Source organism: Polypterus senegalus, chromosome 13, assembly GCF_016835505.1.
Source record: "Polypterus senegalus isolate Bchr_013 chromosome 13, ASM1683550v1, whole genome shotgun sequence".
Classification (NCBI taxonomy): domain Eukaryota; kingdom Metazoa; phylum Chordata; class Cladistia; order Polypteriformes; family Polypteridae; genus Polypterus; species Polypterus senegalus.
Window position 1 is genome coordinate 156074043 of NC_053166.1, and position 16688 is coordinate 156090730.

At 37.8% G+C, this 16688-nt stretch overlaps 1 protein-coding gene across 1 annotated transcript in view; it reads right to left on the reverse strand.

Moving 5' to 3' along the window:
* The window catches only part of LOC120542021 (uncharacterized protein C16orf52 homolog B), a 72272-nt gene that overhangs the window by 11005 nt on the left and 44579 nt on the right, over nucleotides 1-16688 (reverse strand). Inside the window, exon 2 of the mRNA XM_039774102.1 lies at nucleotides 5249-5461. Within this exon, the coding sequence (XP_039630036.1) occupies nucleotides 5249-5461 (213 nt within the window). The remainder of the gene's footprint in view (nucleotides 1-5248; nucleotides 5462-16688) is intronic.

Sequence of the window (16688 nt, forward strand, 5' to 3'; positions counted from 1 at the left end):
TGTGTTGTGCCACAGGTTACACATTTAAAATTACATTTTTGTTTTCCCCCATTACATTATTAAAAAAAAAAAAGTGAATGCAGTATGAACAGAAGTACCGCGTCAGTACCTTCTATCATCTCTTGGCAAAAACACAGGCCTCTAAATGTTTTTTCTAGCCAGCTACATGTCCTTCTATTCTTGTTTTTGCACCTCAGACGTATTGTTGTGTTCTTGCATGCACAGTATGATTTTAACAACATTTAAGCCTTGAGATTATGAAGGCCATTCTGAAAACTCTCTTTCCTTCTCATAAGAACTTAGCTGGTTGATACTAGAGTATTGTTTGGTTATTTAATTACATTATTTAATATTTTCACCCTTTGGTATTAGCTTCTAAGAATCATTCCAGCCACACAATATTTCCTGTGCCACTAACTGTTACACAACACCCAAATCATAAACTCTTCCCCCAATTGCTCAACTGATAAAAATAACCTAATAAAAATTGCTTAATCTTTTGTCTTCTCCAAATACAACTTTTGCAATTGTGGTAAAATACAACAATTTTGTTTTTTCAAGCCACAACACTTAAAACTTGAAGTCTGATTTATCCAAATACGGTTTGTGTACTTCAAATGTTGTCATTTGTGAGGAGACAGTTTCCTTCTCACACCTCTTCCATGCTGATTATTTCTGTATAACTAACACAATACAGTGGGACTATGAAGCACTACATTGGTGTCATGCAAGTTTTCTTTTGTAGTGACATGTGGGTTCAGCCTCAAATGACTGACCAGTTCATTTTATTTTTTTCTGGGTCTTTTAGATCCAGTATTGATTTAATATTTCTGACAAATGAACTTCCAGGCTGGAAGCCTTTAGCTATCTTTTACTGGCTTTGCCTGACTTGAAACAGTCAATTACCTTTACTTTCAAGTTCTCAGTCACCTGTGTGCTTTGGGAGAAGTCCATGGTTGCTAAGTAGGTGCAATTCGCTGAGAGGTTATAAGGGTCATAGTATTTAATCAACTCAGGAGTTGTTTTCATCATGATTAATTTATGGTCTGCCAAGAAAAATCAAGTTTTGAAGCCTTAAAACTAATAAATGGATAGGCGCCCAAATTTTACATAAAGCTCTAATCACAGTTTTGTATTTTCAATCTGTTAAATGTCACAAATGAAACAGTAATTGTATACTTGGGGACATGTCATACTGTACAGAGGTTGTACTAACTTCTTGTCACTGAATGCCACATCACATTAGATGACTTTTCCAGTTATTCTCAGTTGTAGCCTTCATTTACATAACCGTAGCAAGTTAGAAATAGTCAGCGGCACACTCCTGTAAAGCTAGTTGTGCAATGTGATGCACCTGTAACTCACTCCAACTAGTTCACGACTCACCCAGACAGGTTTGATTTTGTCTTTAGTTGCAGGGTGGGCTCTGAGGACATGAGACATAAGTAATAAATGCTCATCTGGAAGAATTATATAATGCAAAGATGACAACCAACCGAAGGGAAGCTCATCTATTTGAGGTTTCCTGTTTTATGTACCATGATAGAATGGAAATAAGAAAAAAAAAAAAAAAGAGCCAAGTTTACCACTGAAGTCATCATACTCTCTGGATAGCACCAGCTCTGGCTGGCTACACATTACTGGCTGCCACAAAAACAGTCAAGCATGACTGTGATGGAAAATCACCATGGAGTCACTAAATTTGACAAGACTAGCGAGCAATTTTTTTGTCATGTAAACTAACACGGATCAACAAGGAGATCAGCAACTACACTCTGTATGTTGGACGTACATGATGAGACTTCTAGTCAGGGTGGCATTAGCTTTAGGGATCAGGCAAAATAAATTTGACCAAGGGACTCAAACTTTGCATACAACTGTAGATGAAGTAAAGAATGCACACAGAAAAGTGGCAGGCATATACCCGTTAATGAAAAATATGAGTTAATTAAAGGAGTGAAGGAAATTTTCTTCACAGGCTCAGGAAACAATAATGAAAGGTAACACCAGCACATTAAATCGTTAAGTTTACTCTTACAAACAACACACAAGACAGACATTTAAAAAAAAAAAATGTATGAACATTTAAAGACTGTGACAATGTTGTATGCCCCTGTTTACTTCTAATATGCAAAAAATATAACAGTATTAAGGACATTTTGTCTTTAGTGTGCATGAGAGATGACCAATGAATGCTCATCAAGAACTACAATTCATGTAACGCAGTGCCAAGGAATAAAGAATGCTGGTGTTTTGTACCTAACAACCAGATGAGCTTTTCTGTTTGAGGTCTCATTTTATAAAAATTGCAACAGAAATTAAAAAAAAAAAAAAAAAAAATGTGCAAGACTGCAACTGATCCTGTTCACTCTTCGTTCAGTTCTGGCTCCATCAGGCAGCGCGTTACTGGCCGTTTCAGAAACATGCAAGCACGATTGTGTTAGAAGGTTGACATTTTGTCTTTAAACATAACATGCCCAGCGATTTTCAGTTTTTATGTTGACATGGTGCGGCACCAAATTCAGTGGCTGCAGCTGGGAAGTCTTGATATTTTCCATGACTAGAAATCGTGTGATACAACATTACCTTTAGGATCACTGGACAATTGTGAGTGAAATGTGCTCTGAAAGTGGCTGACAAGACATCTAGGAATTTAGGCCTGTACTGTTACCCAACCTGCCCCTAAGTGCTACTATGATTCTATAATTCTCTAATGGAAAAATAGGGCCTAAAAGATGGATAAAGTGAACTGTACTATAAAATCTGTGACTATCTACTAGACACTAGGCAGCTAGATCTTAACATCAAGGAAATCATTTTGTAGCATTTTTGCAGGACTAGGGAGTAAAATCTTCTGTTTTATTTTTCTGGATCTTTATCAAAAATTGTGCGTATTGAAAACACTGGATTCAAAACCCAGGCCACTGGCTATGTGAGGCAGCAGTGTTAACTATTGCACAACATTGACACCTACAACACACAGTAGTCGTTTTTGTGGAGTTTGCACTTAATCCCTTTGTCTGTATGAAATTTCATCTAACATATTCAAGATGCACAAGTTAGGGTTACTGGTGATTCTAAACTGACCCTATGTGAATGGAACCCATTTTGGAATAGTGCCTGGAGTCTATCGGATACTACTAGACACTGGCTTTTTGGGACTCTGAACTAGATTAAGCAGGTTTGAGAACGGTATTAAAAAAAGTTAAAGAGTTAAAGAACATGTGATATTCATACTTAGATTGGACTTAACCATTTCAAGTGCAGTGTAGGTCTACCACTATGTAAATGTTATTCTTTGTGTGAAGAAACACAAAATAATCTGCTGTTGTATGCACTTAGTATTCAACAGCCTTACAACATGTAGTCCTTTTAAAAAAGCAGATTGCTCTTTACCATTTAAACAACTGTTTTAAAAAGCTTTTTTTTTGGTTAGGGTCACAGAGAACAAAGGTGAAAAGGTTCAAATGTGGTGTCTCATTTAATAAAAACATTTCTGTCTGGGGTCCTGCACTGCATGTGATGTAGACTGTAGAAATATTTTGCTTCGGTTTAGTTAGAATAAATACAACTGGAAATTACTCATACCCACAGGCCAGCAAATACTTAAAATTATGATTTATAAAATAAAAAAAAGTTTCCCCACTGGAAAGCAGATTCTGTTTCTCAAGTCTGCTTGAAAAATTGGGCAGCCTCTCCAGCTGACCACATACTGAACAGACACTAACTAATATTTATGTCTGGCCTTGCTGACAGACCATACGCTCCTGTGGACTGTGCTACTGCACAGTGGCTTCCGCAGCACCTGGAACATGGACAAGGAACCTGTTCAGCCACTAGAACATGGCTGCTGCAGACAGTTAGCTCTTGTAATTACACTACAAAGATCTTTTCATCTCCCTTGGCCATGTGCCCAGATACCCCTTACCTCCAGCTGTTTGAGACAATTTTTTGATATGACAGTATTTAACAAAACCTCAAATAAAGATTTTATATAAATGCTATACTGAATACACAGTACATACAAATATATAAACTATGCTTACAGCCTGTTAACAGTTTCTTTACATATTATTACATAAAAGAAAATTGGTAATGGTACGCATCTACAATGAACTGCTAGTAAAAAATAAGAACATTATACTCCCCACACCAAAAATTAAAAAGCAAAAGCTGTTTTTTAAATAACTACCACTGCTGTTAGGACTTGTTCTATCCATTGCATCTTCCCGTCAAAGTAAATGCTTTTCAACCCCCATGCTTTCAAAATCTGTCATATGGATATAAGGAGTAATGCGTTCTGGAAAATGTTATAGCACTCTCCTTCCTGCACTGCATCTGAAAATGATGGGCTACTGCATATATCCATCTTGTAATCACCATATAAAGCAGTTCAAACAATTCACAAACATGTTAACAATGTGAGAACCACCAGCAGGGGGAGCTGAAGTCTGCCATCTGTTGCTGCTCCCTTTTTTATTCCTTGTTCAGCACACACACACACACACACACACACAGTTCTTGCAAACTGGCATAAGACCATGAAGACAAATATGGGAACATGCGGTATCTTCGCTTCATGCCCAGATCACTTCAACTGACTCTTTCTGTTCCGGAGATGCAGCACTTTTAGCTCTGAAAGCCCTCCTGTGTTATTGAATTTCTAAGGAAATCAAACAGTTAACCCAGTACACATCTGAAGCAGGGTCTCTTTTAAAAGACAAGAAGTGTACAGAAGAGGCTAACAGAAAGAGCAAACTTCCCTATTTGAAGGGAGGCCCAGAAGGCCAGCTTAGTGTTTTTAAGTGAGGACAGCAGATTCTAGGCTCAGGAATGAACTAGGCAGCAAAATGTCAATCTGTCCACCCAAAATATGAAGTTTAAATTGACTTAATAAAAATAAGGCTGCCAGTGAAAACGAAGAATGACTGGAGGTTTTTTTGTTCCAATTACTGCTATTAGATTAGCCACAAGGACAAAATTTTGATTTTTTTTTTATAAAAGTTGAATAAATAACAACCACCACCATAAATTATGACTTAACTAAAGATAAAATGAGCAGTAACACTCACAGTGAGAAAGGCCTCGGAAAAAAGAAAATCAATAGTTTTGGAAATTCCTGGTATGGCAGAATGACAGCATTAATACGTCAAAGAATTAAATAATAGTACGTGAGAAAGCAGTGGTGCCCTAAATGCAAGAAAAACATTGACATAATCACACACAACAGGAAGTGAACTAAACTTACTCCCAGTAAATGCTATCCATCGTGCATATTTTGTGGCTTCCCTTCGCCAGTGAGATGCAACAAGCAAGCCACATGTGACAGTCAATGATATGATGCCCATAATGATGAAAAAGAGAGTTGTGACCCATTCGGGTGGGAGCCGTGGTGGGATGCACGTCCGGTCACGTCCATGGATGGTCTGACATTGCCGTACTAGGCCAACTGTAAGAGCACCTGCAGGGAAAAAAATAAAAATAAAAAAATAAATAATAATAACTAGCATCTGTACTGGTACACAAAAGAAATGGATATCTAAGAAAAAAAAAAAAAGAACATACATGTATTCATGACTGCCAGAAGTTAACCAAAATAAATGTTAAGCTTTCATTCTAATTATTATAAACCACAGGGAGAAGTCGATCTTTAACATGGCACACAATAGCAAGCCTAGGTCTAGGCAATATGGCATAAAAGTATAATTCTAATTTTAGACAACTATATAGTTTTTTTTCTCAATTCCAATTGAACATGCTTAAAACAGAGTACAAGACTTGGTAAGTTTTTATAATATGGGCAGAAAAATGGTTATTATTAATGGTTGGTTAGCTGCTGTGTTTTTTTGGAGTATTTCTAAAATTTCACGTTGAACTGAAGTAGAACGTATTTATTTTACATAACAAACTAAAACTGAACATTCTGCAGCCTGAAATAAGTAACCCTGAAAAAAGGCATTTAGCAGGTCCATACAGAAAACATAAAATAATGCCTATTAAGAAAGAATGCTTTCCTCGTCACAGAATTGGGGTATACTACCTCCAGTAGAAAAAAAAAACAGTAAACTTAATCCTGGATGAGACAGCTTTGTCATAGGTGGCTGCAGTTTGTTACTTGGGCAGATTCATGGAATAAGTATTATAGGTAAGAAGTAAAAATGTTAGATATGAATACATGATGAGTGGTCTGAAACTTGAAAGTATTCCTGATGAGAAGGACCTGGGAGTCAAATTGGGCTCATCACTATCTACATCAACATTGGACAGAAGCAATTAAGGTGGATAATAGGATGCAAGTTTACTGTATCTAGCACCCTAATGTGTGGAGTACAAGTCAAGGGAGGTTATGCTCAAGTTATATAATGCATCAGGGAAGCCTCACCTGGAGTACTGTGCACAGTTTGGCACAAGAAAAAGTCCACAGCAGAGTAACTAGACTAATTAGAGGGCAGAGAGGTACTGTATGAGCTAGGATAAGGGATTGAAGGAGTTTAACCTTTTCAAGTTAAGCAAACAGAGATTAAGTGGTGACATGACTGAAGCATTTAAAATTATTAAAGTAATTACTACAGCAGACCCGGGCTGTTACTTTAAAATTAGTTAACACAGAGAACACACTCATCAGTACATTTCACACAAATATGTTTAAGTATTTCTTGACACAGAATTACAGACACATCAAATAAGTTATAAAGCAGTGTGGTAGACGGTAGGTCTTTAGGGATCTTCAAATCTCGACTTGGTGTTATTTTAGAGACATTAGGCAAACGGGATTTTTGAGCTTTGTTGGGCTGAATGGCTTGTTCTAATCAAAATTTCCCTAAATGTTCTAATATTGTTATGTGCCCATCGTGTTTTCCAACCATTATGAACTATGGAGTTCTGGAGACATTAAAGTACAAGGGTTCTTTAAAGTGTGGTCAAATGAAGGTATTTTTTTCCATTTTGCTTTGGCATTCAAAAACTATTATACATGAAAGGCAATTTTGTGTTAACCAGCTACAGGCGATGTTTTTTATTTCCAAAATACTCCTGATTATTTACCCCAGAGTGCTTCCTACTGGCTTTTCCCTTTACAGAGGCTGTTTACACGAAGATTCCACCTAGCCCAGTTGCTGTAAACAGTAAAGATAGTGCCAAGCATCTGTGATAAAAATTAATTACTTCCAGCTTGGGTTTGTTGTTCGAAACATACCTCTGAAACGTAGAAGGCATGTTATATGAAACCAGAATCTGTCACCTCAAAGTGAACGCATCTGTCAAATTTTAAGACTTTTAACCTAGTTTTGTACAATTCGACTTGCTTGTGTGGAATGTTGTTTGATTAATAAATTCAATGAAATGCTTAAAAAAACGTAAGGCTTTTGTTTCAAGTTTGATGTCCCATTTCCCACAACTGTTAGCCACAATGAGACAGTTTTTTTTAATATAAAGGATTTCGAGGGCTTCAAAGTGACTTCAAAGATACTAAGCTTGTGCTTTAAGCTATTTGTGCTTCTATTTACTATCTTTGTTTAAATATTTGAGCGCTAATAATACAAACATGCATACCGACCATACTCATGTATAAAAAAGGCACAACGCACATATACCACCTCAATGGTAAAGCACTAGCCAAGAACAAATGCATACATCGCCTGCATAGCACCATGTGTGAAAAAGCCATCAAGGGAACGTCTGGGTGAAAAAAACAGTTAAGTAAATGTAATGCAATGCTCTGATGCCTCCATCCATGGCGACTTAACGCTTGAGAAATACAACTGGTTCTTTACTTTTTCAAATTGGGGCACAAACAAGCGACTCGCTCAGATCTGAACCCACAACCTCAGGGCTTAAAGTTCAAAGCTGAGCGCTCATTCACTACAGCAGAGTATCAAGAGAGAAATATCGTTTCCTTTCAGCGCTGTTTTATAAAGTATATATTTCAGCTACAGAATGACTAATGATTCAATATGAGTATTTATTAACTAATAAATTTCACCTTTTTTTTTTTCCTTTTGGCCTGCGACCTCAGGAAGCTCAGTCAGTCAGTCAATCTCCCAACAGTGAGCAGCCCTAAAGACAAATCCTTGTTGTAACAATTTCTTATCTCTTGGTGTTGTGCAGAGGCAATGCGTTTTCTACAACTAACTTTAGGTTTTGGGCAAGTACTCCCACAACCTACTTACTGCTGTACTGTTAATTAGCAGTACTGACGGAGAAAACTATAAAACAGCCAAAAGGATTTAAAAAGCTCATTAGAGAGATGGGAAAAAAAAAATGAGGAAAAAACAACTTTGAAGAGATTAGGGCTCTGGGGCTAATTTCTTTATTTTACACACACTTCTCCACACTGTCTAGACCCCTGCTGCTCAGAAGTTAAAGAATCCAGACTTTACTGCATCCAGACACGCCATCTTGTTCCCTTTGAGTGGCTGGGGGTGTAGTGCTAGGCATCTTGTTAGAGGGGAGAGTTAACAAAAAATAAATCATGCAGGTGTTAAGAGTCTTAGCAGTAAGGCATGTGCATTATTGTTCATTTCAAGGAAGCACAAATTTGAATACCCTTAAACAGGAATTTATTTTGTTATATTGTGTTACTTTGTGAAGTTTAACATCTTCTGGTGGGTCTCTGTGTGAAAATATTATTATTATTATTAAAAGGAACTGTATTAGAAAGAAAGGTAGAGACAGAAAAAAAAAAAAGATCTCCTTGGCAATGTACAACACTGCACTCCTCCTCAAGTGACACTGGGAGTGGAAATGACTTCTACATTTCTGCTACTTTGTAAACTAGTTGGTTTCCTTCCAGCAAAAATACTTAAGGAAATAAATCAAAGCCCGTCCAGTGCATTGCCGTATTACTCACTGTACAAACTAAGGTAAGAATTCCCTGAATCCTTTATTGCTATGTAATAAGAACAATATGGAATAAGTAATAAGGTGATCCATTAAAGTCTTTAGCATCTATAGAAGTTAATACTATGTGAACCCAGTCCATTCTCCTTTATTGTAAACCTAGTGCCTATCCTGTCTGCAATGTACAAAAACAAAGAGTAAACTCTACAATAGATTCTGGATGACCGCTGTAAGTAACGATTTTAGCACTTTAAGAATGACGGGGGGTGGGGTTTGAGCTATTAAAATTTGTATGTAAATTGAGTAAAGAAAGATATGCAAGAAACTATACAACAGAGTGAGAGAAATGAAAGACACTAGATAACAGACAAACTATACGGCCAAAAGTATGTGGATACCTGACCTTCACACCTATATAAACTTGGATATCCCATTCTAAAACCGCAAGCATTAAAAGTTGCCGCCCTAACCCCTCCTGATGGCTATAACAGCCTCCACTATTCCAAGGTGGCTTTCTCCTGGCATCTGCCAAACTCAGATACAACCATCAGACTGCCAGAGAGTGAAGTGTGATACTCCACTCTGCAGGACAAATTTCCATTGCTCCAGAGTCCAATGCTGTAGTGCTTTACAACACTCTGGCTGATGCTTGGCATTGTGCATAAAGATCTTAGGCTTGTGTACAGCTGCTTGTCCATGGAAAGCCATTTAATGAAGCTCATTTCTTAGGAGGAGGTTGCCTCGAGAGGCAGTCTGAAACCGATGACAGTCGATTTATATGCCATTCAGCCCCACTCTATGTTTGTGTGGTCTACCACTTTTTCTTGTTCCTCCAAGGCTACAACTTCACAATAATCATAGTTACAGTTGACCGGGGATTATCTACCAAAATTGAAAGTTCACATACTGACTTGTGACAAAGGTGATATCCTGTGACAGTGCCATATTTAAAGTCGCTGGAGCTCTTCGGTACGACTCATTCAACAGACAATGTTTGTCAAAAGAGACTGCATGGTTACATGCTTTATTTTATGCACTTGTTAACAATGTCTATGGCTGAAACAACAGAAATCAATCATAAGGGTACGTTTGTCCATATAGTGTAAATGGGAAGGTCTGAGTTATTATAATTAGAATATTAATTAAATAAAGAAAAACAGACACACGAAAAGTATTATATAACAGATAATCAAAGCTTGGGTTGCTGATGGAAGAGGTGTTTGAAAGGCCAGCAGGGGGTTCTTACCCTGTAGTTTGAATGTGGATCCCAATACCCTAGTGGAGTGATGGGGCACAGTACTGTAAAAATGGCGCTGTCCTATGGATGAGATATAGAAGCGAGGTCCTTACTCACTGTGGTTATTAAAGATTCCTGGGCATCCTTCGTAAAGAACAGGGTGTATCCTTAAGTTATGGCTAAATTGTTCACCTCAACCTAGTCATTCTGGCCCCTTAATCATCCTGTCACTAACTGGTGCTCTATCTCGTCTCTTCATCACCTAACAGCTGATGTGTGGTGAGCATACTGCCGCAAAAATGACTGTTGTCACATCATCCAGGACCTCCTCACTGACACACCAGCCTCAGGGGGTGTATCTTCCCTCCGTTTAGCTAGCAAATGAGAGAACTACTTAACGGATTTGGATAAGGTTTTTATTTTTTCTATAATTTGCTTGAACTTTCCGGTTGATTTGGGGACTTTTCTCATTACGCTATGTATCACAGTTTGCTTGCAGGAGCGATATATTCACGCTAATCTGTGACAGAGACTGCGGGCCAAGGGGAGGGGGAAGAGTGATGTCAGGAGTGGGGAGCCGACTTGGGCCCTCCTCGCTATCCTGTTTCACTACTATGTGGGTGGAGCCACCGGGGAACGGCTAGTAACAGATAAACCGAATACACCGCAATTTTGTCATAAGGGTAAAATTGATTTTTAAAAGAACCTCAAGCAATATTTTATCAAATAACAATAACAACCACCAACTGTCCCAAATACACAAAAAAATGATGAAATGAACATTTCTGACTTAGATAAAGATACAAGAGCAGTCACAGTGAGGCATTATGAAGGTGTATTGCACCCATACCCCACACACGGTGTAAATAATCTTTAACAAGTCAAAAAGACACAATTTGTATTGAAGTGGTAATCACATTCACAGCAAAAATTATTCAACAATGATATCCTACACTCACTGAACGGTCATTCTATACTTAAAATACTATATTTAGATTCTAATCCCCTCATATCTAACAAACACACTGGCCCCAAAAAAGCACCTGTTCAACATAACACACCACCACCACAGGAGATTACACTATGAAGATATACAAAACATTAGGTTTGTAATTCCATGACAATTTCTGAAAGCCAAAAATTGGGGTCACATTAAAAAGAGACAATAAATGCACATGTTCAGATCACTGCAACCACTGAATGCTACTGCCGCGAGTACAGCACACCAAGAGTACATTGAAAACACAGCTATCAGATTAACAGCAAACTGTAGGAGTTTGATAGGGATCGTGCTGCTGGTCTTTGGGAGTCTGGGAAGTCAGCCAGATGTACAGAAGCACATATTGGTCATACGAATGTGACAGGCCTTGACTCATAAACCTTTCTCTTTGCTGTGGTTTTTATTTGGAATCACTTATAATTTTTTTTGGTACACTGGGTCCCTACTTTGAAATGCAGCTCTTTTTCATTTATCACTCACCCCTTATTCTTTTGGATTTTTTCCATTTGAAATATGAAATACCAAGACATGGATCAAAAATAAGGAGACAGAAGCAAAGGGATAGATGGGAGGAAGCGTTTGTGGAGGCTTCTGCTTCGTCGTTGATTCAATTCTGTATTTCTGCTTTTCTTTGTTTTTTAAAGGTTTATGTCAACTTCAATTTCTTCCAGTTATCTCATGGCACTGCACATTTACAATTTTTTCACATGGGTTTGGCAATAAGAATCACTAAACAACAGACGTCCAAATAAACCAGATACTAGAATTTTCCCCCTTACTCAGCCAGCTGTTTTATTATTCAGCACGCTAGTCAGGTGACAATTTGATTTGAACATACAACTACCAGCAAAATGGACAAAAGGGACAGCACCCAATCAAAACATGAAAGTGTTTTCTGTTTCATTTCTGCTATATGTAATGGTTCATTTTTACTTTTCCTGTCTTTTTTGTTATCTCAGTTCCTCTGTCTATTCAGCACTCCTGTTTGTGTTTAGCTTGGCTCACTACCACTAACACCCACAAGGGTCAGTACCCAACCTTGTGGTTGTGACTGATTACCAGCGGTCCTTCAGGGCCCATTCTATGGTCTTCTCAGTCTTGCAGGTTCACTTCACACAACATCCAAAAAAATCAGACCGTATCTGACAAATCCAGGTACAGGCTTTACTCTTGTTATGTTTGGTCATCTGCACTTCTCGGCCGACAAGAGCAATGGCACGTGTCACCAAGCTGCGGAAGGTGATTCGTACAGGAGTGGCACGTTCGGTGTTCAAAGAGCAGAGGTAGGCACATGCCACTCCATTCTTGAGATCACTACACTGGCCCCCTCTAGCAGCACGCATTAAGTTCAAATCCTTGATGCTTACCCACAGAGTAGTCAGTGGATCTGCACCTATATATATATGGAGACACTTGTGAGGTCCTATGCTCCTTCTTGAACACTCAGGTCTGCTGTTGACTGGCTTCTGGGGACGCCACCTCTTCATGGTATCAAATCAAGTGTTTGGTAAATTTCTGTCTATCTGATATTAGTACAGTAAAACCTTAGATTGACAGTAACTTGGTCTGCAAGTGTTTTGCAAGGTGAGCAAAAATAATAAATTTGAACTTGATAAATGAGCGAGGTCTTGCAATACGAGTAGTATGTATTGTGAACACAGTGAATGCGGCCCCAAGGGGACGTGGCCGCTCCTACGAAACCCCCTCTTAAAAGGTGATACAATAGGAACCAAACACAGCTTTTCATCTCCTCTTACGGGATCAGCTGCTAGCCTACTGCTTGCAGTCGTGCCGCATGATCTGCATCTCGCGCAGGGCTTCAAACATTTAAAAGACCATACCGCGGCTGTCCTAGTGTCTCACTGCCTTGTCTTTCTTCCCCCAGACATCCTCTGCTCTGGTTGAGGTTCCCGAGCCGCGATGCCCCTTAGAGAGGGAAGCTTGTGTGTTCTTTTGATTAAGAGGCGGAGCTGTGGCGACCAGTTTTGACAGTGCGTCCGGATCACTCCTGAAAGAGGCTTGTGTTTGTTTCGCCTGTATTCAAATAAAGTTTCTGTGTCTTGAAAACCCTGAGTGAACCCGTGCAACTTTATAGTTTAAAGTATACCCTTTGTCTGCCGAGCGTTACACGATTACTCCTGAGCTGATGGTTGCTCTCTCTCTTGCTGCGGGATTGTGGGTAATCGTCTCCCATGCTTGGACTCCATAGGTGTGCCTCACTTGTAAAGTCAGCATCCATAAACAAGCGTACACCGTATACTGAAGTATTGTGACTGACCAAGTAGGCGCGCGTAACAATTCTTTTCAAAGGTAAAGTGCAGGTTAATTTGTTTTATGTATGTTTACTTTATATTTTTTATTAATAATATGCTCACAATATGGACTCTCTGACTTTATCCAAATGGTCAAGATTTAATACAAGAATAATCAAGCCTGATTTTCCAGAAAAAAAAAAACTATCACATGGATCATCTGTCAAAACAGAATGTGTCCACGTATATAAAAACATCTTGCTTCTATCATAGCAAAATGGTTATTTTCTAACCTAAAATGACATGCTTAATTTAAAAAAGTGAAATCTTTTTTCACCACTCACCTTTCTTGAAAAATGGAGGACAACAGAAGCAATCAAGAACATCTAAAAGTCAGACTTTTACCATGGCCTGTTTTGCAGTTAATACTAATTTACAGTATTTTGGCTTGGCAAAAATCCACAACATATTGTGCACCTTAATGACAAAGGCTGCATTTTCTCCTGTTGTTTTTACCTCATTACGGATCTTATTTGGCAGGTTTTGTATGGTAACAATTGTATTTACTTTTAACAGCTATTTACCTACATAACAGCAGCTTCCATGGAGTTAAAAGTAACTTATGGAAGTTGTAAGGAAATAAAGAGAAAATGAACATCTTGAACAAAACAAACTACAGTTAATTAGCTGAAAGAAGGGAATTTGAAATGCGAGGTTCAGCCTTTTATAACTATAAATAGCAATTACACATATAAAGTTCTTTATTAGAGGGGTGGCAGAAATACTTCTCCTAACACCACAGCTGGTCTACAGATCTAAGTAAAGAGCAAAAGGGTGGCCAGATGGCTGCAGAGGCATACAGGCTCTTATTTTTAAGATGGTGTCAAGTAACCCTGGCAAAATGGCAGCCATGTGTTTATGGTGACAGAGAACCATAAAAAGTCAATTAACTGAAAGAGTTTCTAGAGTCTTTTATGAAGGTGAATGGTAAAGTGAAAAGAAAAAGAAAAATAAAATGGGGGAAGAGACCATGCAAACTCCCACTTAAAGCTTTTTATTTCTCACTTCATTCAAACTAAAATCCTCTTGCTGTAAAGTGAAATCCTGTAATGTTTAGTTAAAACTTACAGCTCTTCCCTTACATTTATCATAAGTCTGAATGATCTAGTAAAACCTATTTCAACGTTTAACAGTGATCTACACTAGATTCTTAAATACCATATCAAGTACTTCAAGTTTGCAATATCCAATTTTGTAGGATATTTAAAAACAGATTGCTTAAAACTTGCACAGGGAGTCCCTCTGATGTACTTCTTTCAGAGTAGTCCCTTCCTTCAGTTTACTCAAAACTGTAAATAAACCATGGCACCTTTATTTTGTTGCCATGAGCAGAAGACAAATACCAAGTGGGCCATTTCAACCTTAATTACTTGCTAGTAGTTTCACATCAGCTTAGCCGCTCATTTTGATTTCTAGCACTTAAGCATCGCCGTTTCAACTTGAGCCTCTTCAGTGAATTTCAATTTAAAGCAATAGATAAAGTCTTCAAAATGAGATTGCAATATAATCATCTAAAGATGTCAAACACTAAGAACATCCAGAACCCGTGAGTTTTAGGGAGTTTAATTCAGAAGCATTTTATCTTTATAAAATCAAATGTTAAAACAGTCAAATATTCAGCAGAAGTGTGTCAAGAAACACTACTGGGGCTCCGTTATACCAACAGCAATATGCCTGTATAATGTCTCATTGTGACTGTGACAGCCAAGTCAGAGGGGTTTTTTTTTTGTTGATTTACTTTCTTGCTTTATAGTCATTCTGGTGTGTATTCGTTTATTTATTTATTTACTCACTTAAATACATAAATAGGTAGGCAAGTATTTATTTAAAAGGCTTCTGTAAAAAGCCAAAATGTCCCCCTTGGGCTAGTAAAGCTCTGTCTGTCTAAAAATAGCTTTATAGGAAGAGACGGATTAATTAATCTTAATATTTGTGCTCTCTTTTTCAGACATATCATTCCCCATAACATCCAGGCTAGTGTTCACCAAATACTGGCACAAACCAAATGGCAATGTTCGGGTGCCATAACACCACGTCTACAAACACCAGGTTAATCCTGGAAATTTAATAATCAGTCTTTACTGTATAAAAGCATTTCCATCAAAGTGTTTTAGCAACCAAATAAAGGGGGTGTGGGGGACACAATACAAAAGGAATGCAGGAAAACACAGTAGCAATAGAATATGTTAGGCCTGTCAAACAGCTTATTTTAATAAAATGAGGTCTATGAAAATACTTTTGAAATTGAACTTTATGGCCAGGCTTCGTAGTTGCTAGGAATTTGTCTTGGTGTTGCATCCATACACACAAGTTAAAATACAATTAAACACAATATATGTGATACCATTAAATTACATACACTAGTAGTGAAAAATACATTGCATTTTTTCATTTAAATGTTCCATTAAAATTGTGCTGAGAGATGCAAGTAGAGGAAAAATTAAAAACAAGCAAAACACTACAAAAGGCAAATATCAGTGTCTCTGCAAAGCATTACATGAAATGTAAAGATGTGCCCAAGAGGATTGCTAATTTTTAAATGGGAGGTTCAAACATACAGCCACAAATTTAGCACCAGACTACTTTACTCGGAAGTGACCTGATGTGCTTAAAATAATTTAGTGGAAGCAGGGAATACAAGTATTATTTTTACCAGCTTCAAATCTAAGGCTCAACCTCTATAACAAGCCCAAAAAAAAAAACATGGAATAAATAGCTTTAACAAAGACAACTGAACAGAGTTTGCTGGCCAAGGGAATAGAGTGCACAAAAGAGGATGTTAACACCCTTCTGGACATCAACGATTCTCTACTAAAATGCTCTTTTATAAGAATAGATACAAGCTTATCTTATGTATAGCAGAACACAAATCATGGCTGTCCACTCAGGATTCCCTATTTAAAACCCTGCAATGCTGCAGACAGAGGAGTTTGCCTGAAAACAGAAATGTCATTTTGTGTTGCTTTTATAGCAAAACATACCGATATGCAAAAAATAAATAAATAAATAAAAATACATTTTCTACAGTAACTATTCGTTTAATGAATCCAGGGATGTCATACTGAATGAACAAAAAATAAATACATACATACATACATACGTACGTACATACGTACGTACACCACCGACCATAATGTGAATGGAAACTTTATCAAAAATTCATTTCCAAAGTTTAGGAATACCAGGCCTAGTCCATGCAGCCTGTCACTTTCTCTTTTCTATGATCATTGATAAACCTGAATTTGTTCAAGTGGGCTTGGAAATAGGGTTTGTTTGATTATACATGTACAGTACTTCTGCA